Below are 26,642 nucleotides of genomic sequence, written 5' to 3'. Positions count from 1 at the left end.
GGTTGATCAGTTCTCGGAACGGCATGTTGTTTGTTGAGATGTTTTTCAAAGAAGCGAAACCCATCTGGATATATGTGAAAAGTGTTAGCCTCTGGAAGCATCGTGTGCTGCTGTTATACTTTCTATATCAACATGATGAGGAAAAATCTGAGCTGCAAGTTTATCGCTCCGGTTCTTTTATTTACTGTTCATGGAAAACTTTGCCGTTCGTGGAAAACTTTGAAGGTCAAAACATAAAAAGTTGTTGACTTTCCGGGAATAGAAGTTTTTCATGATTTTGATCGTAAGAAGTTGGTATCTCTCTAAACTTGGAAAATTTTTGATGTCCCTTGTTGGTTCTCAATTTTGAATCCCACCTTGCCTTTGGGCAGTGAATTCTATGCTATTTTCTAGCTTGTTATCCTTTATGTTTAATTCCTTCTATATAGAGCGATGGTACTTTGGAACGATTTTACAAACTTGTGCTTAATATGTCATTGGACTTAAACATTTTCTTTGAAAATTCCAATTCTTAGGAACAGATTTCAAGATACTTTGAATGTGTAAAAAATCATTTTTTTTAAGATCCTTATTGTGAAGTACCTGGGACTCACAAAACATCAATATTCATAGTTGGAGATGCTTAACATCAAATATCAGACTTAAAGTGGTCATTTTATACGATAGATGAGGAGATGAAGGTATAGAGTTGATAGTTCCGTTAGAGTAAGGCAGTGTGAAAATTGTATATAGGTCATTCCAGCTCAAGTGGGTACACCACCTGTAGTCGATGTCACCTATTTGAGCCAAACGTGGTCAAAACGCTTATTTTGGCATTCTGAACAAACACCTTTTTTTTTATTTTGCTCTGAAGTGCCTGGATCCCTCTCGGCTACAACCCTGGATTTTCGAGATTTTTTTTAATTTCATCTTTCAGAAGAGTTTACTCTACAACCAAATAAGCTATTCGTGATCTTAGAACGTCAATTTGAAGGTTTTTTTTGTTTAATGTAGATTCTTATAGGTGTACACACATTTCGTTTTTGTTATAGTAACTACAGTAAACAGGCTTATTACCGGCAGGTATCCAAATTGTCAAAAAATGGCCTATTTTCACATATTAAATTTCAGTTGTTACTGAGTCCTTCAGAAAATGTATGAAAACTTCAGAAATATTTCAGGAGCTTCGCAGAAATCCAGAGAATTCCAGGAAAGTTTAAAGGTGTTCACGAGAATTCCATTTATTTTAAAGCAGAACCAAGATCTTCGTTAGAATTGAGAGCTTTAGAGAAGCTCCGAGAACATCAAGAGAGATCATAGAATTGAAAGGCAGTTAAAAAATATCAAGGAAATTGCAGAACCCTTAAAGAAGTTTAAAGATAATTTTCGGGAGCTTCGGTTTGCTCAGAGAAAATTTCTGGAACGCAATAAAAATTATATGAACATCCGGAAAATGTGAGAGTATTTGAAGGGTACTATATCATGGAAATTTCGAAAATGTAGCTAAGTTGATTAGAGAACATCAACGAAGTTCCATTAATTTAAAAAAAAATGCTAGAACTTTTGGCACCGATATTTTCAAGAAATTCCAGAGAAATTATAAGAAATTTAGATATTTTTAGATTGTTTCGTTATATTCAGTGAAGTTCCGAGTGCTTCGAGGACGACCAGATAACATCACAAAAATCCCATTAACTTAAGGAAATTTGCAGCAACTTACAAGGAGTTCCTTGTAATTATGGGATATTCCGAGAATTCTATGATTGATCTGAAAACTTCAGAAGATGCACGGAATTATAAATATATATATCAGAAAATTTACCGGAACGTTTGATCAATTTAGAGAAATTAAGGTAAGCATAGAAAACTTCCGGGCTGGTCATTCCAAGGAAAATTGGTTATTTAAGGCAAAGTTCCGTGGGCGTTTATAAATTTTATAAAAATTGAGGAAAATGGTAGAACTGAAAGGCAATTCAATTAATTCCAGTAAAATTGTGGGTTCTTTAAAAAAAATACTAAGATATTCTGGGCTTTCTAAAGAATTTTAAAGAAATTGAGAAATATTTTGGGCAGTTTTAAAAACATCAGGAAGTTCTAGACTATTGAAGAAGCTATGAATTAGTTTCGAAAATCGACTAATCTGGAGAACTTCAGTGAATATCATAGAACTATATCAATTATTTCGTTGCGGGAGCTTAAAGAAGTTCCTGAAATTTCAGAATAACTTCAAAAACTTCACAGAAGTACAGAGATCTTCACAAACATTTCGAGAACTTTATGAAAGTCTGTGAAACTTGAGGCAAGATCCAAAAACTTCAGGAACTTATATGGACATTTCGGGAGCATTTCAAATAAGTTTAGTATAGTTTTAAAAACAAGGGGAATTTCAGTGGAGTTCAGTTCCATTAGTTTTACTAAATTAGCGAAAAATTTCAAGTAGTTCCCAGATTTTTAGAGACCTTTAGAGATGTTAAGAAAATTATTGAGATTTTCACAAGTCCAGAAGCTCACGGAAGCTTAAACATTTTTAAAACAGTTAAATTAAATTCAGCGTAGTACAACAAGCTTCATGAGAACTGCAGACACTTTAGAGTAGTTTCGAGAACTTTAAGAAAGCTATTGATCTCGCTAATAAAGCTCTAAAAAAAACTTCAAGAAAGAACAGATATCCAAATCAGAGTTATTCCAGAGCAGGGAAATTTCATAAATTTTAAAAAAGTTTCAAGAAATTCAGTGAATTGTTAAAACTTTGGAGAAGATTCATGATCGTTAGGAAAATTGTGGGCCTCCCTTGGCTCAGTCGGTAAAGGCGCAGCTACAAGGCAAGACCATGCTGGAGGTGGCTGGGTTCGATTCCCGGTCCGGTCTAGGAATTTTTCGGGTTGGAAATTTTCTCGACTTCCCTTGGCATAGAGTAGTGTGATTGTACTTGCCACACAATTGAACTAATGCAAAAATGATACAGGCATCGAAAGCTCTCAATTAATAACTGTGGAAGTGTATCTAGAACACTCAGTTGAGAGCACGCAATAAGCTTGAAATGCGAATAAGAAGAAGAAGAAGGAAAATTGTGGAAACTTTAGGAAGTCCGAAAAAGTTAAGAGAAGTTCAAAACAATGTTGAGAAGTATTGTGAGCATCTGGCTAGTTTCTCAAACTACAAAAGAACTTCAAGGCAGTTTCATTAACTTCAGGAATATTTTGGGATCTTTCAAGTAGTTCTGATGACCTCAGAATAGTCCATTCCATATTCAACGGAGATTTTTCATGAAAATTCGCTTGGAGTTCTCCTCATCATTCGTTCGTATTTTCCCGAAACTCTCATGGAATTATTTCAAAAATTTACTTGGAACGCTTCTCTGAATTCTCTAAAAAAAATATCACAAGAATATGGTTAGAATACTTCTTGCAACTATCCTCCGAATCAAATTTTCTTTTAATTTTCATAGGAATTGCCTTGAAATCCTCCTCAGTAAAAAATCCTATGGAAAAATTAAAAAATTGGAAGAATTTTCAATGAATTCATTACATATTTATTTTTTAATCTCACTCCTTCTCTTGGAATTCTATTCACATTGAAAGCCTCCTAAGAATTAATTTTCATTTCTCCCCACAAATTCCTTAGGTTTCTCTACTTAATTTGTTTGGCAATTTCTCCTGGAATTATTTTCCGAATTTCATTGAAGATCTCCTAGAGTTATTCTTAGATTTGATTGTAATCATCCTTTTAGCATCCCCTTCATTCATTAAAAATTACTAGGGATTATGCTCCGATTTCAAATGGTTGAATGAAAAAAACTAGGAATATTGAATGTTTTTATTTTAAAATGCATTCTTTTCTTTGAAATATCCTTAGTAGAAAAATATTAAATTTCCTGAGGTATTTTCAGGAGAAATTGAATTCCCTGAGAATTCCCGGCTTTTCAGGTTTTTTCAGGTAGTATACACTTGGAGGCTTCGTCATAAAGTTTCTATTGAATCTTTCGCTTTAAAGGTTCCTATCGTACATATTTAAGTGTTTATGAGATTCTAATTTAATAAATCTAAAACATCAAACATTTATTTGGCATGCCATCAGAGCTATTTGGTCACTTATTTCTTCAACATGGTCACTAAAATCACTATTTTTGACAGCATTGATCGCTACACCAGCCCTGTGTGCATCACCAGAGCCGCATAGGGCCAACGTGGAAGACTTGCTTTTGCCTCGTTTAGCTTTCTTGATTTCTTTGTTAAGCCTCCGTCGCAATGAGCCCCTAGGTCTGCCTATGCTGGGATGTCCTGCCAGATTTCAGATTTGATTTCCATCCCCTTCAGGCTGTGTGGTTGACCCACTTCCTCTTCTGTCCTTGAACTTCTGTTGATATCGGCTTCTGATTACATCGACGATGGAGCTCAGCATGCGAGATCCAGTTGTGAAGCCACCAGGCACGAATTATATAGTGCAGGCAATGGATGATGAATATCTTCAGCTCTTGAATGTTGGAAATGATCATACGGATTTTGGTGCGTTTTTTAATCTGATTTGATCTCCAGACATTTCGTAAACTTGCAAAAGCAGCTCTATCCTCCTTGATTCGTGCACCTAAAAAGTGAACATCGATCGTATTCCTTGATGTGCTTCAACCACCAACTAAAGCTAATTCGTTTTAAGTTCATACGTTTTAAAAGTTGCATAACAATCAAACTAAAACTCATCATTCAAATATTATTCCAAAACCCCACAATCAAATCCAATAATATGCGCTCTCACACTGTATAATAAATTCTCCAAAAGCAGTCATTCGCCTTTTACTTTACAAAACGAAGTGAAAGTTCGATTTGAATAGATCCACCCACTGAACCGCGGTTCCCATGCAGATCTGTCTCAACACACGATGTCACATAGTGGCATTCAATCGTTCCAAGCAAAAGACCTCTCAAACACTAAACCTCACTACACCTCGCTACTCAGTCGCAGGTGCGCAATAAGCCCAAAACCTTTACACAGTTAACTAACCGTAACGCGGCATTCCCAGCTTTCGATACTGATGCTATACGAAGGGTTTCAATCATACGAATCAATGCGGTGACGTCGCTCGGTCGCCGATCGACCTTCCCCTTTCAATCATCTTAATCGATGGGCGGTAAATTAATCTGTCGCTACTGGGAAAAGCATCGCCGACGGGCTTTCGCATCTGACCGGTCAAACACTGACGCGGACGGTTGTATTTGCTCTCTGCTACCATATCTAATGACGATGGGGGAGGGGGGGGGGGGGGGGGGGGCAGACTGATCCAAGAGAGAGTGAAATTGTTTGTATCACACACACCAAAACTGAACAATCCTACGGTGGCAATGCTCCACGTGCTGCTAATTATATGCTTCGAAGCAATCTATATACATATATACAGTAGCCCTCAGCTCGGAATCCATCATGATTATAAAAGTTGATGGATCACCACGTTGGATCCTGTATCTCTCGTTTAGGCTGATTTACTATGCAAAAACGTTCACAGTAGCGAAGCTGCTATGGGCGGTTCTTTACGTTTTGTCAGTGGACTTATCTCCGGAAAGATTTAACTCTAAACTAAGTTTGTTTAGTTTTGTTTTGTTCACGTTCAGCCTTACATAGTTACAAAGATTATCTCTGATGGTGAGTCGCACCCATATGTGTGTTCAAATTTTGCATTTTGTCGCAGTCGCTGTGGCGGGTCATAAAGTACCTCTACGGTTTGCTCCCACACTTCAAAAAGCTCGCGCGCCAAGCCGAAGTGACCTCGTTCCCGTCGGCATTCGCTCAGTCCCGCCAGATCCATCTATGGTGAAACATAAGATTAAACATCCAGGCGGGTGTCCGTAAATCTGGCGACTATCCACACAATGGAACCGTAACTTAGAAGGAAATTTATTTTGCGACATGTCTGTGTGTCGAGGTTTGGTCATAATTTTATGTTGCGTGTTTGTTGGTTAGTCATTGGTTTTGTTCGTTTGTTTTTGTTCATCTTTTTTTGTAGTTGTATTGTTTAGATTTAGTTGTTTGTATTTCTATGTAGTTTTTTAGTTATTAAAGTGTGTGTTTTCCTTTCTCTTTCTTCCTGTACTGTATTCTTGTTTTGTGATTATGCTGTGCGTGTTGCATGTTTACCTTCCTATCCTTCACACTTCAAATGTAATTACCTCCACACCTCAGATGTATTCGAAGAAAGCGAAACCGACCTGGCGAACGAACGAGCATCGAGATCGTCGAGATCACCGGACTCCGGATTCAGGAGCAATCGAACGTCCCAGGACCGTAAGACTTCAAGTAAGTACAGTCTCTGTCTCATGCATGTGTTATAATATTTTATTTTTTTAAAGCATGGTTTGATGTGTTGTTGCAAGGGATCAGCAAAGATCGGAACGAAGTTAGGTAAAAGTTATCGTGCCCAGTAGCTTATTTTGAGTATGGAACATTTTTGAGCTTTTTGAGAAAATTGTTCGTATTTTTTAATAAAAATACAAAAATATGTAACTCAAAGTTATCAAAGTTGGTAGAAGACATATGATGAGGTAAAGTAACCGATATATTTTTCAAAATTAAAGAACCAAATTGCCATAAGAAATTCGTCTTTTTTTGGACAATATTGCTAGTTGATTTTTGTTCTCACTTCAGTCCGGATGTACTTGATACTCAAAGTAAAATATTCAATATGCCATTTGAAAAATATATATACACTGAAAATAAAATTTTGTATATCAAACAAAATCGTTCGTTTGTTCCACACATCCATTAGTTGTTATCTGCGCAATTGATTCGTACGTTATATGAAGCTAATTTCGTATAAACTGCCCCACTAGCTTCTAATTTTATTTCGTATTAAGAACGAATGTTTAAAAAAATAATACAAAAAATCCTAGGATTTAAAATACCACGAAACATTCAGGTACCCATAAAACGACATGCGTACATTTTAGGAAAACAGTAAAAAATGGACACTAAATTATCATTGAAAAATAAAATCATAACGGCGCCGGTGGTGTAGTGGTAAGCGTGATTACCTCTCACCCCAGCAGGCCTGGTTTCACTCCCAGTCGGCGCTGACGGAATTTTCTGAGGCACAATATTCTGGAAGAAAAGCCGTTGGTCCCCGGTTCCTACCTCATGGAGTTGGAGCTGCCCCCCTGGCCTCCATGGCATTGGTGCTCAGCACGGAAAACAAATCAAGGGAAACCAAAAAATAAATAAGATCATCTTTCTGTCTATCGTTAAATGTACGAAAACATTTCGAAGAATACGAACACCTTAAACAAGGTTGCAAATACTCATTTCAGCTAAAACAATGTTTTTTTTAATTATGAAATAATTAGATGCTATGATCATATTTTGAATTGGTGAGATACAAGAAGAGGTTGCAATGAACTTGATTGACATATTAAACCTTTTTATTTCACGTCATGAGAGTCACAATCAGCGATTTTTAACACACTCACTCACTCACTCACTCACTCAATCACTCATTCACTCACTCACTCAGCGATCAGCAAATCGCTGATTGTGACTCATAGAAAGCAAAATTTACAGGTTTTATGACTCAAACGTATACTTTGTAACCTCTTCTTGTAAGTTACAAGTAAAACATGTCATCATACCATCTTTTGGTTTTATTATTCCGAAAAACATTATTTTAGCTGAAACGAGTATTTGCAACCTTGCCCTTAAACCAACATGGGTACATGATACGAAAAAATATAAAGGGGCACAAACATTTCGTATAAACGAATAGTTTCGTAGCGTTGATAGTTCAATAGCTACTATGTAGGAATGATTTTCGTATTGTGTTATAACTTTCATACGAAATTCAATTAATGAATTGTACGAATCATAGGTAATGTTGGCATTTTACCTCACGACATGTAATACGAATGTTTCGTAAATTAACGAAAATATTGTTTGATGTACGAAACCCATTTTTAAAAAATGAGATAAATAACGAATATATATTTTCAGTGTAGATATATGCGTGAAAATCGAAACTTATCTAAACAGTTTTCGGAAATTGTTTATTTACGGCTTCAAATCAAAATTAACATGCAATTCTTTTCAAAATTTCCATAATATTAATCTCACAAAACTCTCCAAAGAAATGTCATGGTATCCTTCTTATAATATCTTTGAAACTATCCTGAAAGTTCGATCTTTTTTTAAATTCTTCTCAAAATTTTCTTTGAACTTTAGTCAAAACTCTTCTCAGAAATCCTTCGGAAGTCTCTTCTGAAATACCTTGAAATTTTCCTCAGAAATCCGTTGGAATTTTATTGAAACTTTACCAAGAATATATTTAAATTCTCCTCTAATTTTTATTGAATTAACCTCAGAATACTCTTCTTTTCTCGGAATTCCCTTAAATTATGTTTATAATTCTATTTGAATTCCCATGAAAATTTTCTGGAGATTCTCTTTAAAATAAACCTGCTGTTTTGCTCAATATCTTCTGGAAGTTCTCCTAACAATTCCAATTATTTTGACTATAACATAGCAATTCAATTCAGAACTTCCTTTCTTCCTCTCAGTTGGAATTCATCTCAGAATTATTTTGGAATTCTGGGCAGAACTCCTGAGATTTTTTCCACATTTTTTTAAACACTCCAAACACGGATGCCTCCGGTAAAATGTGTAACGGCAAACTTGCAATGTTTGAAAAATCATTGCTCAGCCATTTATTAACGAGTTTCAAATCTGTTGGCTCCCTGAAGCTACAGACTTTAAAGATTGTTGGTGACTTGCACTTCGTGCATCGCGACTGGAGCTGTTGCAGGTACTCTGGGTACCATCTGGACCAGATTCTCTAGAACCGCTTCTATGTGAGCTCCCAGTGCGTACGACGATTGTCCGGAATGTCGCACAGATTATGTTCCGGGACGGCTTGGAAGCTGGTTTCGATCAGGAAGTGTCCAGGGGTGAGGACTTCCATATCAGTAGTTATGGTTATGAATGATTCGATGGTAGTTTTCTTGATGGTTGTCTTCAAGGCACGGAAGTACCGCATCCAGTATGCGATGGATCGGCGAAGCTTGCTGAAGCTGGAATATCGATTGAACAGTTGATCGGAAAATCTTGCATTAAGAGTAGTTACCATGGCTACTCGGCTTCTCGTTGCGGACATCCAAAGCGGACCAAGGACGCGAAGATCGCTTACGGGTTAGTCAGATGGTGACATGGGTAACCATTCCGGACCACTCCACCAGAGCAAATGATGTCAACTGGATTAACGCCACGGGAGAGAGGATCAGCTTCATCAACTTCTTTTTAAATTTACCTCAATTTCCCATAGGCATTCGCGTTAGAATTCTTTTGAATGTTTTTTTTTTAATAGTTTGAAACCTGATTTTTTTGCAAGTCTCAGAGCCTTGAACATTTTCCTGGGCCGATATTATGATTTTTTGTACAAATCTAGGATCTGGGAAATTTTTCGAAATCCTTTAATTTTGAGTATTTTTCTCAGTCCCAGATGCAGATTCTGTGTTTCAGGGTCAGAGTTACGACCTATCACAACCACGATCGTCAAACAGCTGATGGTAGTAACGCTTGGTACATTCCTATCAATGTGCTTGTCGAAGCACTCTCCATGACCATTAGACTGATGCAAAAGTTTGAAATTTCCGCTCCACAGTGCTCAAACGGTTTCAAATTGGGCCCTGATTAGTCTCCCAAAATTTGAACTTATTTAGTGAGAAACTGACTTGGCACAATCCATTTGAAGTTTATGTGGAAATTACTATGAAGAAACCATAATTTCGGTTCATATCGATCTCAAAATTCACCAGTTCACTCTACTTTAGAAAATGATTGCTTAGCTTGTTTCCCAGTTACAACTTTGTTGAAGACCACTTTTCGATCAAATGTAAGGAACAAAAATTATTAATAATTCAAGTCACTGATGTCTTATGATTATGATCAATCAACTGTTCAGCAGGCAACATTGGTGTTTATGGCGCGTAGAATAGAGGACAAAAATCATGGCTACTATGTCACACTGCAGAATACAGTGTTGCCCACAATACAGTTGCTTAATCTTGCCATAAAATTATCAATCTCTTAAACAAATAATAACTATTTAATTTGACGTTTGGCTGAAAAACAATTTTCTGCAAAGTTGTAGCTGATAACAATTCTCATAAGAATAGCAATAGAATTTGTTAACAGTACAATATGGAAAAAGGCTAGAAGACAAAGAACAAAAAGTTTTGTGTTCCCATAGTAATTTCCATATAAACTTCTACTGGTTTGTGCCAAGTCAGTTTCTTATCAAATGAGTTTAAACTTTCGGAGGCTAATCAGGACCCGATTTGAAACCGTTTGAACACTGTGGAGCGAAAATTTCAAATTTTGCATCAGTCTAATGACCAATATGACCATCCAACAAGTGGACGAAAGAAGTAACTGGTGAATGCCGTCTTTGGTTATCCATCACCGATCTGGTCATTCCCGACAATTACGACACTCATCTGTGCTCGTTTTGAAGTAGTTGCTGCTTTGCTTGCTTATGTGAGTGTGTTGCTGAGTGAGCCCAACAGCTTCCGTATAATTTATCCAGCTTTGTTTGTACTCACACAGTCGCACTTGCCGAGACGAACTTGGAATGCGTAGGCATTGTAGGCATCAGCAGCGAGTGTTACGTTTTGCCTGTGAGCAGCGACCGTTACTGGTGATTGTTGTTTGCCATGGCTCTACCCCTCACTGCGTGACAAAACGTTCTGTCAGCGTTTGTCGGTTGATGCGTTGCCGAGTTTCGAGTGAGTGTCATGATATTTTTCATCACTGTTCAGGGCAGTGCTGCAAAATCTCGATAGTACACGGTGATATTGACAATTCTGCTTTGGTCACTCATTGGAGCTAACAGTCATAGTCAAGGCAAACCATGTCAATTGTCAATGACAATACTGTCAGTGACGAACATGTGCAGATTAATTTATTAGCTAAATTTGTTACGAAATTAAATGACTTGACCAAAAAAATTACATGGATCCATTTTAATGAACAAGCATCTACGTCCTGAGCTACTTGGATAACAATAATGTGACACAGAATGTACTAAATTACACTTTTTGTTACCAGGTGAAGCTTTGTCATTGACGAAAAAATGAATGAGATTTTGACGAAGGTTTTTTTTGAGGATCAAGTCTGTCAGTGACTATGTGACGAACAATTTAGTCAATATCGCGCGAAAGTCTGTCAGTGACAATGACAAATCTCAGCACTGGTTCAGGGTTTTTCGCAGTTTGTTTCCATGAAGTTTTAGGGCAATTTATACGTTTTTTTGGCAATAGTTTCGTTCACAACAAATTTCGGAGGTTTCCAAACAGTTTCGGCGTTTTAAAGTTATCAAAAAATCGTCATTGTGAAATTTAAAAGCCAGTTTTTTTTTTAAATTTAGTTCATTTTGGCTTTTGTAATGCTTGACATTTGACGTTTGTATGGTAGCTTTAGTGTTTTAGTAGTTATGTTTGTTGGTTTGTGTAGTTATGCTTAGGCATGAAAAATCATTTGCATTCATTTACATTCATTTGTCTCTAACTTTTTTCTTCAACAGCATTTCGCAAAATGATGTATAGAGCTTTTGTAGCTTTTGTTATTAGCTACAACTTTTGTAAACAAGTTAAATCCGTATCTCTTATGCATAAAGAAGCAGAGCGAACAGAAGCCACTACTGTTTTTTAGTGAATGTATTTTACATTCACTGAAAAACAGTAACAAGTTCTGCACGCTCTAGTTCGTGATGCATAAGAGATACCGATTTGAGTTATGACCAAAACTTGTAGCTAATTAGAAAACCTACAAAACGGCGCTGGTGGTGTAGTGGTAAGCGTGATTACCTCTCACTCCAGCAGGCCTTGGTTCAATCCCAGTCGGCGCCACCGGGATGTTCTGAGGCATAACATCTCTGATCACGCCTTCCTTCGGATGAGAAGTAAAGCCGTTGCTCCCCGGTTCATGAGTTGATGGGTCGATAGGTAGGGTCCAGATGTGGGAGTTGCCTTCCTGGCACGAGCATTTTAAGCTCCTATGACGCAGATATGAACCGGAAAACTGAAAACTAAATGGGAATCGAAAACAACCGGGAAATAACCGGGAATTCGGTTTAAACCTTAAAATATGTTAAAACATGAACCAGCCTCTGGCTGAAACTCTCGCTAATAAAGATAACCTAACCTTAAAATAAGTTGCTCTGTTTTTTTTTCTAGTCCAAAATCTTGATCTGTTTCTTCGCTTCGCTATCTCAATTTTTATGTCCGTTGCCCGGCATAACTTTGTTTTTGAACCTTGAAAGCTTTCTATGTCACAGATTCTAGAAAATTTCTCCACAGAATTCGCTTGAAGTTCGCCTCAGAATTTTCTAGAATTTCTTATCAGAATTATGTAGAACGCCCTAATTACACACTTAAATTATTTTACGAAATCTGTGAAATTTTACCGAAATCTCAACAGCTGAATGTTCGGTTAACAGTTCGGTGATTTTTCACAGTTTTCCTGTAATTTTACATCGAATATCTGTGAAAAATCTCAGAAAATCTGTGAAAAATCACCGAACTGTTTACCGAGATTTCGGTAAAATTTCACAGATTTCGATAAAATAATCTTAGTGTGTACATAAAGTCCCTAAATTACTTTGGAATTCTTATAAAAAAAATCCTTGGGACTGTTTTTCAGAATTTCCTAGAAATTTTTCTCGAAATATGCCTGAGAAAATCTCTTGGAATTTCCTTGGAATTCTCTTTGGATTTCATTAGAAATCTCTTGAAACCATCTTCCTACTTCTTCTTCAGTTATTAATTGAGAGCTTTCTATGCCTGGTATCATTTTTGCATTAGTATAATTGTGTGGCAAGTACAATCATACTTCTATGCCCAGGGAAGTCGAGAAATTTTCCAACCCGAAAAGTCCCTAGACAGGACCGGGAATCGAACCCAGCCACCTCCAGCATGGTCTTGCTTTGTAGCTGCGCCTTTACCTTACCGACTGAGCTAAGGGAGGCCCCAAAACCATCTTCCTAAGATCTAGATTAGGAATAGGGAGGGAAACCATCTTCCTAATCTTCCTGTAATGCTGCTCATAATTCTTTGCAAATATGTTCAAAATACCCTTGGAATTGTTCTCTTTGGGTTCCTAAAGAAAATTCCTTGTTGACCATAAAAATACTAAATATTATGTCTTCTAGGAACTTCCTTGAAGCAATTTATTAGCTGGCTTGAAATACAACTAAGATTTTGTTTTGAGCCATCGTCAGAATTTGATTCCCTTTAAATTATTATCGACGTTTCCATGGAGCTCTCCTCAGAATTTTCTTTGGTTGATTGATTGAAATGTAGGAGACATTCCGCCGTATGCTGGTTTGTTTAAAAAAAAATATAATGTATCAAAAGGGACCCTCCTTGGCTGCATTTGACGTAGTTAAAGTGTTACATAGATAATTATGATCATCTATAATTTGATTATTGGGGACAATGTTAGGGTTGCAGCGCACCCATAATCAAGTTTGACTTATTTAAGGTTAAACAACTTATTGCTGGGAGTCGGCTTATCCGGATATGTTTGTTTTTCAATTTTATTAAATTTTGGAAATTAACAGATCTGCCATTCTACATCAGGTAACATGGGCACCTAAACAACAACTTTTTGACAAATATTTAGAACAGTAACAAAGAAAACTTTTAAAGGGAGAATAAATTTTAAGTATCGCTATCCGGATATCCGGATAGTTACCATCTCTACGTTTTCTCAATTTATTTTATTTCAATATTGGGCACTAGAAAGCATGATATTCTGTACACTGAATATCAATTCAACAATATTTCATTTGTCTGAAAGTAATTTTATTGAAAACAAAATTGTCCCAGCTCTAAAACAACTTTGAAATCTCTTCTGTATTCCCTTATAGAATGGTTCCTGAAATTCGTTCAAATTTACCTAGACTTCTTCTTTTCATCCCCTTCTTCATCTTATTCGCATTGAGAGCTTTGTATGCCTGTACGTTTTTTTGCATTATCATACTTTAGCCCAGGGTAGTCGAGAAATTATCAGACCCGAAAAATTCCTAGACTGGGCCGGGAATGAAACACAGTCACCTCCAGCATGGTCTTGTTTTGTAGCTAAACTTTTACGGGCTGAGCTAAGAGAGGCCTCCGAATAATAGTCTTTTCAGCACTCACCATAGTTCTCCTAACAATTTTCGTGAAATACTTCTATAAATTAATTATATGATTTGAGTAGCAGCTATACTGAAGATCCTAGAGATGTCACCCCTTCATCGGTAGGAAAATCATTTTTGCAGTATGGAGAATATTAGAAAATCCACGATTTGTGACTAAACATGCTTTCACAGAAGGAAACAAATTAACGGGTTTTTACCTTTTCGCCATAGTAATGTACTCGTGCAATTATTGTGCATCTAAAACTGCTCATAAAGACGATAATGAATAAAAACTGCAAATTTTCATGCATTTCCAAATGGTTTCCTACCATTCCCATACACGGGAAAAAAAGAGTTCCCATATTCGTGAACCACAGCCGTGAACCATAGTTCACGGTGTATATTTGAGAAAATTTTGTTCTGGATAGCTGGCCGTGATTTTTAGTTCACGGTCCGTTCCCGTTTTCGGGAACGGATTTTTTTCCAAGTACATGCGAAAGTGACTGGCCCTCTGGATGTGGATGATTTCAAAATCAACAAAACATGATTAATTATCTGGAGCTTCCAGTCGAATTCCTATAGAATTCTCATCAGAATTCTTTCATAATTCTCCCTAAAATTCGTCTACGATTCTTCTCACAACGCATTCATCATCTTCTTTAAAGTTCTGTGCACAATTCTTTAAAGTGGCAGAATTTTAAAATTTTGGCCAATCTACGATTTTGTTTTTAAATCTGTGTTCTTTAAACCTTAAAATTTTGCGATGTCTCGAAAAATTCAAGAACATCAAAAGCTGATCTAAGGTTAGTCAACTTTTAAATCTCCTCTTTATTTCCTTGTGGAATGTTTCCTAAAATGCGTTCCAATTTGGTATGATTTCCCTGGAACTCTCCTCTCAATCCCCATAATAGACCTTTAGTTCTTATAACAATTTCTTGAAATTCTTCTAAAAATTATCTGGAACTTCTAGTCGAATTCCTTTGGAATTCTCCTCCTAATTGAATATTAAAAATTGGTCTCCTCCTCCCAAGAATATTAAAAATTGGTCTAGCATGAAAATTACAAAAAAAAATCGCATTCGTCACCTTCATTCTCAGTTTGAGATTCCAATATTATTTCGTGGTTCTTATAGTTTTAAAATTAACTTCCAAATTCAATATATCATTTTATAACGATCGGCCTAGCACCATTCGAAGAATTTACATGCAACCAAGAAATATTTCAAAAATCTGAGACTTTTAAAATCTTTTGTATGGAACATGATTTGGCAATTTTGTTGCGAGCTCGAAGTCTAATAAATTTCAATAGTTCTGAAAATTTATACATGCGCGTGTTCCATATTTTTATGGTGAAACCGGAAAAACTATGATGGGCACTCGGAGAAAACCGGGAATTCAATGACCTAAATCCAGTAACCACCCTGATGACGAATTCATTTAAGTAACCATTTTGCAATGTAGGGTTGACATGCGGTCAATATGAAGCTTAGAAGCCCTATGTTAGCCGCACGTCGGCTTTATGTTGTGGACATGCGAATTGACGTTGGTTACTTCTGGTTCTTAAGTTAATCTCGTTATAGTATTTTCAAATATCATGAAATTTTCTATAGATTATTGTTAGAGTGTTATGGAACAAAAATTTAAGGGAATACCAGAGAGAATATCTACATTACTCTGGGGAACTTCTGAAAACTACTCCGTGGAGATGCGAGGATGATTCGAAGAAAATTCACAGTATACGCATTAAGAATATTTCACAGATTTCTGTGACATTTTACCGAAATCTTAACAGCTGCACGTTTGGTAAACAGTTCGGTGATTTTTCACAGTGTTCCTATAAATTCGCAGAATATGTGTGATAAATGACTGTGAAAAATCACCGAACTTTAAGCTGATGAGATTTCGGTCAAATTTCACAGAAATCTGTGAAATATTCTTAGTGTGTACAATTCTAAGGAAACATAAGGTAATAGAAACGGGAAAAGATTTCCATTTCTGATGACAGAAAATCTTATATAGGGGAAATGGATGTAATGTCGGCCTAAATGCTCCTAATTTGGGCCCATGCATACATTCAGCAATCGACTAAATTTTCAATAGCGACCAAAAATATCTATTAAATAGTACCGTCCCAATGACGCGTTCATCTAGATAAAATTGATAAATAGCAGATTTTTAGCGATGTCCCCGATCTTAGATCCATAGGCCAACATTAGAGCCATTTCCACTATTCTTAGTGTGTACAATTCTATGGATACATAAGGTAATACAAATGCAAAAGATTTCCATTTCTGATGACAGAAATCTTATAAACATGATGACTGATGACACATTGTATCGTCTTCAGTATGATTCCTTGCAGCAACACATCTCAGTACCTGTATATTTGAATTTCCACTCCCACATCCACGTATTTATTGAAGTAGCTAGCTAATCTTGTATCACAACTTTTTTCTCCTCATTCAATCTATTCCCACATATCTGTCCATCGTTCTCCACACCGTATGATTCGCACCGTGTTTTTTGTGTATAAACCCTACCTCCTTGTGTGTCATGTATGTTTGAAAAATGCACCCAACATCTCCGCACAACACGATAACTGGTGGATCCTTTCTGCGATGCATGATTTACACCATTCTTATGATACATACACACACTCCCGCACCTGTCGTATCACACATCTTCGTGCTGTTGTCGTCGTCCTGTGAAGCTGCCTCGACCACCGGTTCGGATCTCTACTGGGAAGCAACCGGACGACGTAGAAGTTCAGGTAATTTGCTGTTGGTGCACTCTCTCTCTCTCTGTGCGGTGCATCATGTGCATTGCATGGTTAGGTGCAGACAGGAAGGGTAAAAGGATATTCCAGCTTATTAGAGCATTTCTCATACACTAACATGCAAGGTAAGTTCAAACGGACTAACCAACGCGGGTGGGCGACGCTACCGAGAGAGTCCTCAAGGTAAGGTGATGGGACATTTCTAAAGCTTTAAGCATGCGGATAGAACAGCGCACGTACCTGTTGTTATAATTCACGCTTACTTCCGGGGTGCTGGGACTAACACCTGTGCTGGGAAAGCTGTTAATTATTTTCCATCTACAGCGGACGTGGTTCCATCCGAAAATGCTTGTGGCAAAAACACAAGGCAAGGGAGGGAATCTTCGTATGAATATTTTAGAAGGAGGCACACAACCCCATCGTCGTCCCTGGCAGTATTATGGCTCATGTTTTCCGTAAATTAAGAGGGATGCTTTACGAGTATTATGTGTGTGGGGCTAAATGCATTCCGCTGCACAGTGGGAAAGAAAACGAACCCGAATTCCCACAGTTGAGACGCCGCTGGATTTCAAACGGGAAGTGATGCTTTTCTTATCGAAAATTTGCCGATAAATCGATTGGCGCAGGGCCCGGGAAGTGGTTCATTTTGCTCTATTTCACCCTGTGATTTTTATTATTCTACTCATATAGCTACAATCGCCGCTGATTTTTTTTGCCAGAAACCCTACGAAAAAAATTCTACACAGAAAATAATTCTGAACTTAACCCATCGCGTAAAATTTTTCCTCGTTTAATTTTGAGCTAAAGTTGGGAAAATGTTCGAAATTGTTTGCAAGATTGTATACAACATTGCTGATTTATGGTACATCGCGCTTAAATTTACATGACATATCGAGCAAATTCACATCAACTATAGCGTTAATTACGTGTGCGCTAGATATCGCATAATTTTACATGATTTTTTTCAAACGATTTAGTTTCAGTCGGATAATTTTCGAGAAAAATTTTAATTGGGGTGTCGTGTGGCATTATTACGACGCACCCAGCTCACCGTAGTCGTCTGATTTACGGTGTGAACGATAGGTGGCTCTCGAATCATCTGGTTCGCATTTTGACTGACACATCAATTTTAAATAAGTTGTTCACAGTTAGTTTCTAACCAAATGGATTCAATGTTTGTTAGGGTGATTTGATTTAAGGCTTATTGAGCACTGCTGAGGTCCACTTTCCGTACAATAAATTGCGGTTGGGTTTTTCTGGTGGAAGATCGTACATTAGCAAGTATGGAATGTCGGGCCTCCGGTGTAATTTCACCAGCATAATGAAAAATAAGCTGTTCCGAATGAATTTTTCATGAGAGCGCCCTTCCTACCTTGTTCCGACTTGAACTTAATGAAAGCCGCTTTCTATCCACCAATCTTGTAAGTAGCTCCCATCCGTAAAACATTCGAATTCAGTGCTTTCACAAAGTTGGCAATCGTCCCAGGGCGAGCTGGTGCTCCCTTTGGAGAAATGTAAGCAAAATGTAGTCTTAACTTCTAGATTCATCATCAAATTGTTTTTTTTTTATTTATGGCGACAAAAACGTTTACCGAATTTTAGACAAGGATATTAAAAACAGCTAGCTTCTATTGTTTTTATCTGAACGTGATCGACATCGAGAGGTACAACTTCTGCTGTTGACTTCTTTTGACTTGATTTTAATGTTCGATGAATATCTTGAATATTTTCTCTTTGGATATTGGAATCTTTGATCTAGTTTGAATTTTTTTTATTTAGATCGTTTCTAAACGAACTAGATAAAAAAAAAATCCAAACTAGATCAAAGATTCCAATATCCAAAGAGAAAATATTCAAGATATCCAGTTTCTAAACGAACTAGATAAAAAAAATCCAAACTACACACTTAGATTATTTTACCGAAATCTCAACAGCTGAACGTTCGGTTAACAGTTCGGTGATTTTTTACAGATTTCCTGTAATTTTTCACCGAATATCCCAAGTTACAATTCAAGCTGAACATTAAGAACAGAAGCTGATTATTGGTTGATTTTAGGTGTACAAAGCTGATTAACATCAGGCTGAATATATAGTTGATTAGTAGTGCATGAAGCGAATTATACCCCCATAATCCAACCTCAATAAGTTAGCTGACCTAAAGATTGAACAAGCCTTATTTAAGCTTAACACAACTCCACAAATCAGCAATGCGTTACACATATTTTGATAGCTCGATTTGTTAAATATCGTCAGTGTCTGTGTCACTCGTTGCATGTCCGACATTTTAGTTCTTCTAAATTCACAGCCTACCTTTCTAATTACAAGCAGTGGCAGCAGTAGAGACAAGGAAAAGGAGATTTTTAGGAATAGCTGGTAGATGTGGGCTGCGACAATTATACATTTGTATTCCTGTGTTTTGTCTGTTATATTGCACTGAAGTTTCAGACCGCATTTCAAAAATATTAGTTGTTGTTTACAATTCTGCATTGCTGTTAGCTAGCTAGCTGTTTTTAATATCCTTGTCTAAAGCTCGGTCAAAGTTTTTGTCGCCAAACCAAATTCACTTAATTCTATGTCTAGTAGGAGTTGGGCCGAATACTTGCGGCTTACCCGAGGTTAGAGGGGTACATTGTCGAAGAGCGATAGTTTGGAAGTTAAAATTTTTCTGTTTTATGTTTTAAGATTTTGAAACATTTAATACAAACAGACGATTTGGTTTCAAAAGTCTGGATTCTCAAATGTTTTTTCTTGATTTAGGGTTACGGTATGTAATGTGGGTCTAGTCCTTTCATTCGGCCTATCACGCAAATAAATAATTAATTAAGGAATATTACACAAAAAATAAGGAAAATATTGATCACTGATGATTGATAAATGTGTACCACACACAAATCAATTTATATCACAACATTTCAATACATTTTCAGCTCTCGTAAGTAATAAAACTGGTTGAGAATATCACTCTGTTCGGAGTTTTTAGCCGCCATGACTTCTAAGGTTAAGATGGGAAGGTTGCACTGACGATCATCAAATGGCCTGATTATGGCATTTATTGAATGGAATTACCTGATAATACACACTAGACGTAAAACTCACAGTTACTGTTTGAATATTTTATGTTTATTTTAATTGTTTAACAACGTTTTCACAAGTAAATCATGGACCCAACTTTAGGGACACATTTCTTTTCTATGTTCCTAACTTTGGCCCATGAAATTCATTTGACAGCATATAGCAATAAGAGTAACGTCAACAATGTGGTTTGCATTTGGATGATAAGGAACGAACAGGAAGGGAGATTTTTTCTGCCAAATCTGTATAATGAACATCACAATGTTTTGATTTAGATATTCTGCGGTCGAAAGACGATAAGCGAAATTTTTAATTTTTAATTTTTAACTTGAGTGATTTAATGTAGTTTTCGTAAAATTTTCTCTAAGAAATGTTTTGAGGAATGAAGAGTATTAAGTTAACAGTGATAGTGATAAAAAAAAATACATAAGAAAACGTTACCAAGAGCGTTTTTTTTGAGAATCAAACAGGATAGGACGAAGTTGCATCCATAAATAGACCCAATTTGGGGACAATAGACCGATATTACATACATTTCCCTGGTGAGTTTTTGTCTTAAAAAAAGTAAGTTTTTCAACTTTTTGCGGTTCCTGATAGCAAACGACATGATGAGCATATCTAAGAATACCATTTAGCAGTAGAATATCGTTTGCAGGTAAATTAATTGATGAGTTATGATTAAAAACGTAATCTATGGCTGCATATTAGACCGAGGTTAGGGACGTATACCCTATATTCATAGGCCCCTTTATTTTTTCCTAATTAATTAAAAACAATTTTTCGCAGTTCCAGAGTTATGCAGGCTTTTGTTAGTCATCATGCACAAATATTATAGTTCGAGATGTCAATATTTTTTTTTAAGTATGAGATCTTGAAAAAAATATAAGATCCTAGATTCTGGCCTTTTCTGGATCCTTTATCTTTTTATGTGTCCGAGAGCGTGATTTTTATTTCTTATTGTGATTTCTTGTAGAGTCCACAAATGGTCGCCACGAAGGCTATACATGCACTACCGCTTCGAATTTTCAATTATGCAAATCTCAGATATTAGTGAATCATTCCACCTGGAATTGCTACTTTATGTATGATGCAGTGCAGCGAACGTGGAGTAACAGTTTCATTGTGGTACGTGTCCTGGAAGCTGATATTTGTGTACTTAAAGCTTCGAAGTGATTACTAGAATAAGGACCTCACAGCGAAACACCTTAATTTCAAAATCTTATAAATTCTTTAAAATCTTATGTCTATAAAAAAAAAACTTCCAGTCCCTTTATTATAAAACAATGTTCAAGACTCAGAATAAAAAATAATCATTTCAAAGTTGACCCCCCCCCCCCTGAAGCTTTCCATAATCATTCAATATGATAAATGGCAATTCGCCTATTCATTTCCTTGGCACAGTTAAGAATCTCCTTCCAACAACTTGATCAGCCAATTGGTCAGAAAACAAGCCATCCAAAAGGAAGATGCTTCAATGAATAGGGAGAAGAGCTCGCCCTTTATCCCTTTATTATAGAATTAATTTAAACAATTCACTCGAATTTCCATGAGGTCTTTTTATGCAGCAGCGAATTTAAACTATGAGGTTAGGTTCATTGGACGAAGATTAAATAATGACTAGTCGATCCATTATGAGGGTAGGTTCATTGGACGAAGATTAAATAATAATTAGTCCATCCATCCAAAGACTGAACAGCCAATATCTAAAACTATAATCAAGTCGATAGGAGCATATAAAAAAGATTTAAATTACGATTCTACATTTCTATTTACGATATTTCCTCCGCATCTGATCTCGGAGACGCAATTGCATAACAATTAAGGGTTGATGCATATATTATGTCACGCTGTATGGGGGGAGAGGGGGTCTAAGATTTTGTGACAATCAATGCATTAGGTATAGGAAAAACGTCACGATAGGGGGGGAGGGGGTAATTTGTTTTTTTTTGTGACATAATTAATGCATGGGCCCTAATCAGAATTGAAACATGCAAGGACCAGAGTTGCAAAATCTCACGATTGTCACGAGAGTGTACGTAGCCGAAGGAAAAGACCAAAGCATAATTAAACGAATCTCACCGATGACACCACACCAAACCTCGACTGACTTGTTGAGCTATCTGACAATCCTTCGAAAGAGTGACGTTCATATCTGACATTCGGAACATGAGTGTCGACTGAGTGACTAGATGATGAGACGTCAAGACTGAGTGTGACACAGACAACAAGTAATGATGGTTGATGTTTTGATGATCGTGAGCTTCGTTTTTGTGTTAACAAATCATTTGAGATTTGGACGTATTTGCTTTTGTAACAAGACACGTCAATCTACCGATTTCTCGCAAATAAAATCCGAACCTCGAAAGCATACACCAAAATCAGGTAGAGGAATGATCCCCATATCATTTGGTATTGTCTCCTTGCGAGATCGAACTTTTATTTGCGTGAAATCGGTGATTCGCCTGTTTGGTTACAAAATCAAATACGTCCAAATCTCAAAGTTCTCCAGATTTATTGACACAAATGAAATTATCCGGATAGGGATAGGGATAATATCCAATGATGGATTGGATAATGGATAGGGATAATTTTGATGCGTGAGCAGCTCAGCGCTGCACGAGCTGATCAAAGTCTCCCCTGCTATCAAAGGGGTGTTTGACGGTAACTTTTCTAATAACCGTTGAAAAAACAGAATCCTTCAGGCGATATTAATAAATGAAATTTTCATCAGTTTCTTCGTGCGCTAGAACCGGAGGCTACTATAGGAAAAATGAATGTCACGATTATCATCAATGACAGGTAAACGAATGTCAACAATACTGATTGATAGTAAAATTGCTGCTGAGATGACACTCGCTATGAAGAAGAGTGTAAACAGCACAACTGATTGAGTGGAGCGGTGAGTGACCAACTTTCAATGTCAACTGTCATAAGTACGTTGCTTGAGTGAGCGTCCGATTCGAGAGTGATAAAATAAAAAAGGGTGACTATGATCAATCATTTTGTTTTCAAGACTGACTCTTCTTAAATAAGGGATAATAATTTGTTGGCAAAATTTATACACAGCACCAAAATCACAGTAGAACTTGACCTAACTGAAAAACTTTGTGAAATAATAAATAAAATAAATAATAAAAAAAATTATACTTTGACTAAATGTTTAGTAGTACTTCTGCGTGAAGTCAACGATTTACATAGTTGAACATGCTAATTTCAAATAACAGACTGTAGTGGTAATTTTTATACGATAGATGGAGTAGATGAAAGTATAGAGTTGATAGTTCCGCCCTCGCCACCACTGGGACACCCCTCACACTCCCTCTCCAAAGGGGGAGTTTGGTAAAGAAAGATGAAAAAACCGATTTGTGCCTTCCTTAAAAGTTGGCCTTGCTCGCTATTCTACTATCTATATACAATGTTCACACTGCCGTACTCTAACGGAACTATCAACTCTATACTTTCATCTACTCCATCTATCGTATAAAAATTACCACTACAGTCTGTTATTTGAAATTAGCATCTTCAACTAAATAAAATTATAGTCTAATGAAATTTAAGAAAAACAAAACCAGCTCCTTTCAAAAAAGGCAAACAATATTAAGAACTGCTGATGTGTCTATATAGATATGATAAATATTATGAAAGCTAAAATACATCTAATCATAGTCTCTAATATCACTTTTGACATCTATAAATCTATATGCCCTAAAAAGCATTCGACCAAACGGTCATTAGGTCTATTGTCTATCCGACCAACCGTCAATGAAATAACACAGACCGGATTAAAAGTAAATCTTGCGACAATTGAAATAGCTAGATTTAGGTTTTCACAACCTCGGAAATTTTTAAAATTTAGTGTTTTCTCAAAAGGTTTGATGAAATGACCCAATCGGTGAATTATTTGGAGGAAAAATTTCCATTTTCAGCTTATTTCACCTTATTTCAAAGATTTAGTTGTTCATATTATTTTGCTAAGACTCTTTTACTCTTCGAGCACCAAGCCAAAATCACGGTAATTTTAAGGGGATTTCTGATGTTTTTATCTTGTTGAAAAGGAAATTAGTTCCTCTTTCTTATGGTTCGATTGTCACGCCACATTGTGGTTGGTTCGATTGTTAATTAAATTGTTGGATTTTCAATTTTTATTGAGTCGGTAGACAAGTCGTTTTAGCAAGCTAAAACAGATTGATTTATCCTTGCATACTTTTCCATGAAAGCTTATGAAAATATCTAGTAGAATGCTACATAGTCGAATTTGTAATTGCACTACTGATAAAGTACAGCCCTCTGAATAGTTTTGTTTAAAAATAATAATCTGAATTTTCGGAGCAATTTTGAAAAAAGTGTCAAGTTCATTTTCAGTGTGCTAAAATGACTTATATGTTGTATTTTTTATTAAGTTCAGTTTGTAACATTGTTATGTGTTGTCCAAAAGCAATTTGGCTAACCCTCTAAATATTAAAACAAGCCCATATTTGAGACATGAACCCTGGGTCTGAAATCCCTCATGATTGGTTTATGTAGTTTGTGGACAGCTGCTAATCGGAATATTATTTTAAAACCATATCAGTTGCCCATAAAATTTTAAAATCTTATAACCTCTAAGCTTTCTCAAACCACCTAAACGAACAGTCGGCGACTCACCGATTATGCATGCATACATACAGACGTATGTTTAAACAAACAATCAAACAATTTTCAACATGAAACTATGAACAAACGACCTTCGAATCTGCATCACATTTCAGGTTATTTTGAGATTAAGCTAAACATGTTATAGTTAATGTTAATCCATGCAATATTAAATAAGCCTGCCATAAATGCCAATTAATCCATAACCCCAACTTTAATCGCCTGCTGCAAATAACTGGTGCGGCCAGCAAATATCATTTAACTAATTAATTCTGGCTCGCCATGCTCAAACAATACGAGCCAGCACCCCAACAATCAATTTCCCCATAACGGTCCACTGGAAAATAACAACCAGACATGCATTTGCCATCATTTTGTGACCTGCATTGCTGGAACATCTGTTCCAAGCACCAAATTGCTCTCGCCAGTCGTTCAAATGTTTATTCAGGCGGCTACACTTGTCATCAGCCGCGTACATAAAACCATGATAATGACATCCGATTTCTCTCCCTCTGCCCGTTGCAATTGCAGATCAAGGTGTTGTCCTGACAACCGATACGGACAGCTTCATCATTGGCCAGCGAGTTTGGGTCGGAGGACTACGGCCGGGACACATCGCGTACATCGGTGAAACACACTTTGCCCCCGGTGATTGGGCCGGCGTGGTGCTCGACGAACCGAATGGGAAAAACGATGGATCCGTTTCCGGGAAGAGGTACTTTCAGTGTGAACCCAAGAAGGGCGTATTCTCCAGACTGACGAGACTGACGCGGGATCCGATGCCGGGAGCCGGTGGATCCATTGCGGGGGACACTTCGATGGATGTGAGCCTCCGTTCGTTGACTTCACCGACTCGGTCCGGAGCGGTATCGCCCTCGTACAGTGTGTCCAGTTATGCTTCGAAATCACCGGCCGCTAGTAGTAAGTTCATTAGCTGAATACCACTGCAATTTTCGATAGAACTAATATTTAATCGAATCCACAGAGGCAGCAACCCTAATAGTCGGAGAACGCGTAATCGTATCGTCTGGATTTGGATCGCGTCCTGGCATTTTGAAGTACCTCGGTGAGACTCAGTTTGCCAGTGGAACCTGGTGTGGAGTTCAGCTAGACGAGGCTAGTGGCAAAAACGATGGCTCCGTAGATGACGTGAGGTAAGATCTATACGTTCGCAATCGAATCCCGCCGCAATTTAGCTAATTATCTATCCTTCAAAACACAGATACTTTGATTGCCCAGACAAATACGGTATATTCGTCCCGATTGCCAAGGTCACACTGTCACCCTCTTCCCGGAAGGCGCGCCTGTCCCGGTCTGGCTCGAAGGAATCACTTACGTCGGTGGGAACGATTAGCTCAATCGCAACCACGGCCACCTCCAGACTCCGCATGAGCGCACAGGTATCGCTCGAAGCTTGGTGAATTTATGACCCTCCACCCATCTCCACCCATCTCCCGCTGCTGCATGGACATGCAATGCCACAAGCCGCTGCAGCAGCGCATTGATTGTGGAAGATTTTCGTTTGATTTTGCTATGCCTTAACCACCCTAGTTCATTCCCAATCCTTTTCCCAAGGAGTTAACTATTTTTGTTTAACACAGACTAGAGAAAACCACTAACCACTGTCCCCATTTCCCCGTGTGTGTTTTTCTTTCAACGCCACATAATTCCCATTGCAGAGGAAATCATCGGTCAGCGCAGTGCCTTCGACGCCGAAATCTTCCTTCTCGCTACAGGTAGGCACTGTTTTGTTTGAATATCCATGTCATATTCCCGAATTGACAGCGTACCAGTGTAAGCAAATTTGATTACCTTTCAATTGGCTTGATTCATCCCTGAATTTACTAAAACGACTAGATTAAAAACTAATGAACCATTATTGAGATGAATGAATTGTTGTAAATAAAATGATTTCTTATTCTGTGTTAATCGAGTGCTGTCTGATTTTTCATGGTACAAAATGTGTGATACTTTAAGAATTTGTGTGAAGAAAAACGTCTCTACGAGCTACCCTGAAGAATGTCGTATACTATTC

At 37.2% G+C, this 26,642-nt stretch overlaps 1 protein-coding gene across 10 annotated transcripts in view; it reads left to right on the top strand.

The window, feature by feature from the left end:
• The window catches only part of CLIP-190 (Cytoplasmic linker protein 190), a 289,367-nt gene that overhangs the window by 183,943 nt on the left and 78,782 nt on the right, over positions 1-26,642 (top strand). For 4 of the 10 annotated variants that reach the window (XM_065217808.1, XM_065217809.1, XM_065217815.1 and 1 more), the window contains 6 exons: positions 6,151-6,264; positions 16,838-16,897; positions 25,139-25,528; positions 25,593-25,761; positions 25,830-26,007; positions 26,287-26,343. In XM_065217808.1, coding sequence (XP_065073880.1) covers positions 6,151-6,264; positions 16,838-16,897; positions 25,139-25,528; positions 25,593-25,761; positions 25,830-26,007; positions 26,287-26,343 — 968 coding nt within the window. The remainder of the gene's footprint in view (positions 1-6,150; positions 6,265-16,837; positions 16,898-25,138; positions 25,529-25,592; positions 25,762-25,829; positions 26,008-26,286; positions 26,344-26,642) is intronic. The other 6 variants (XM_065217810.1, XM_065217812.1, XM_065217817.1 and 3 more) reach the window with 3 other exon arrangements.

The sequence above is a fragment of the Ochlerotatus camptorhynchus genome, unplaced genomic scaffold (assembly GCF_037179485.1).
Source record: "Ochlerotatus camptorhynchus isolate MF236.1 unplaced genomic scaffold, CSIRO-AGI_Acam_v1.1 ptg000080l, whole genome shotgun sequence".
Taxonomy (NCBI): domain Eukaryota; kingdom Metazoa; phylum Arthropoda; class Insecta; order Diptera; family Culicidae; genus Ochlerotatus; species Ochlerotatus camptorhynchus.
This window is presented reverse-complemented; position numbering and strand designations above follow the sequence as displayed.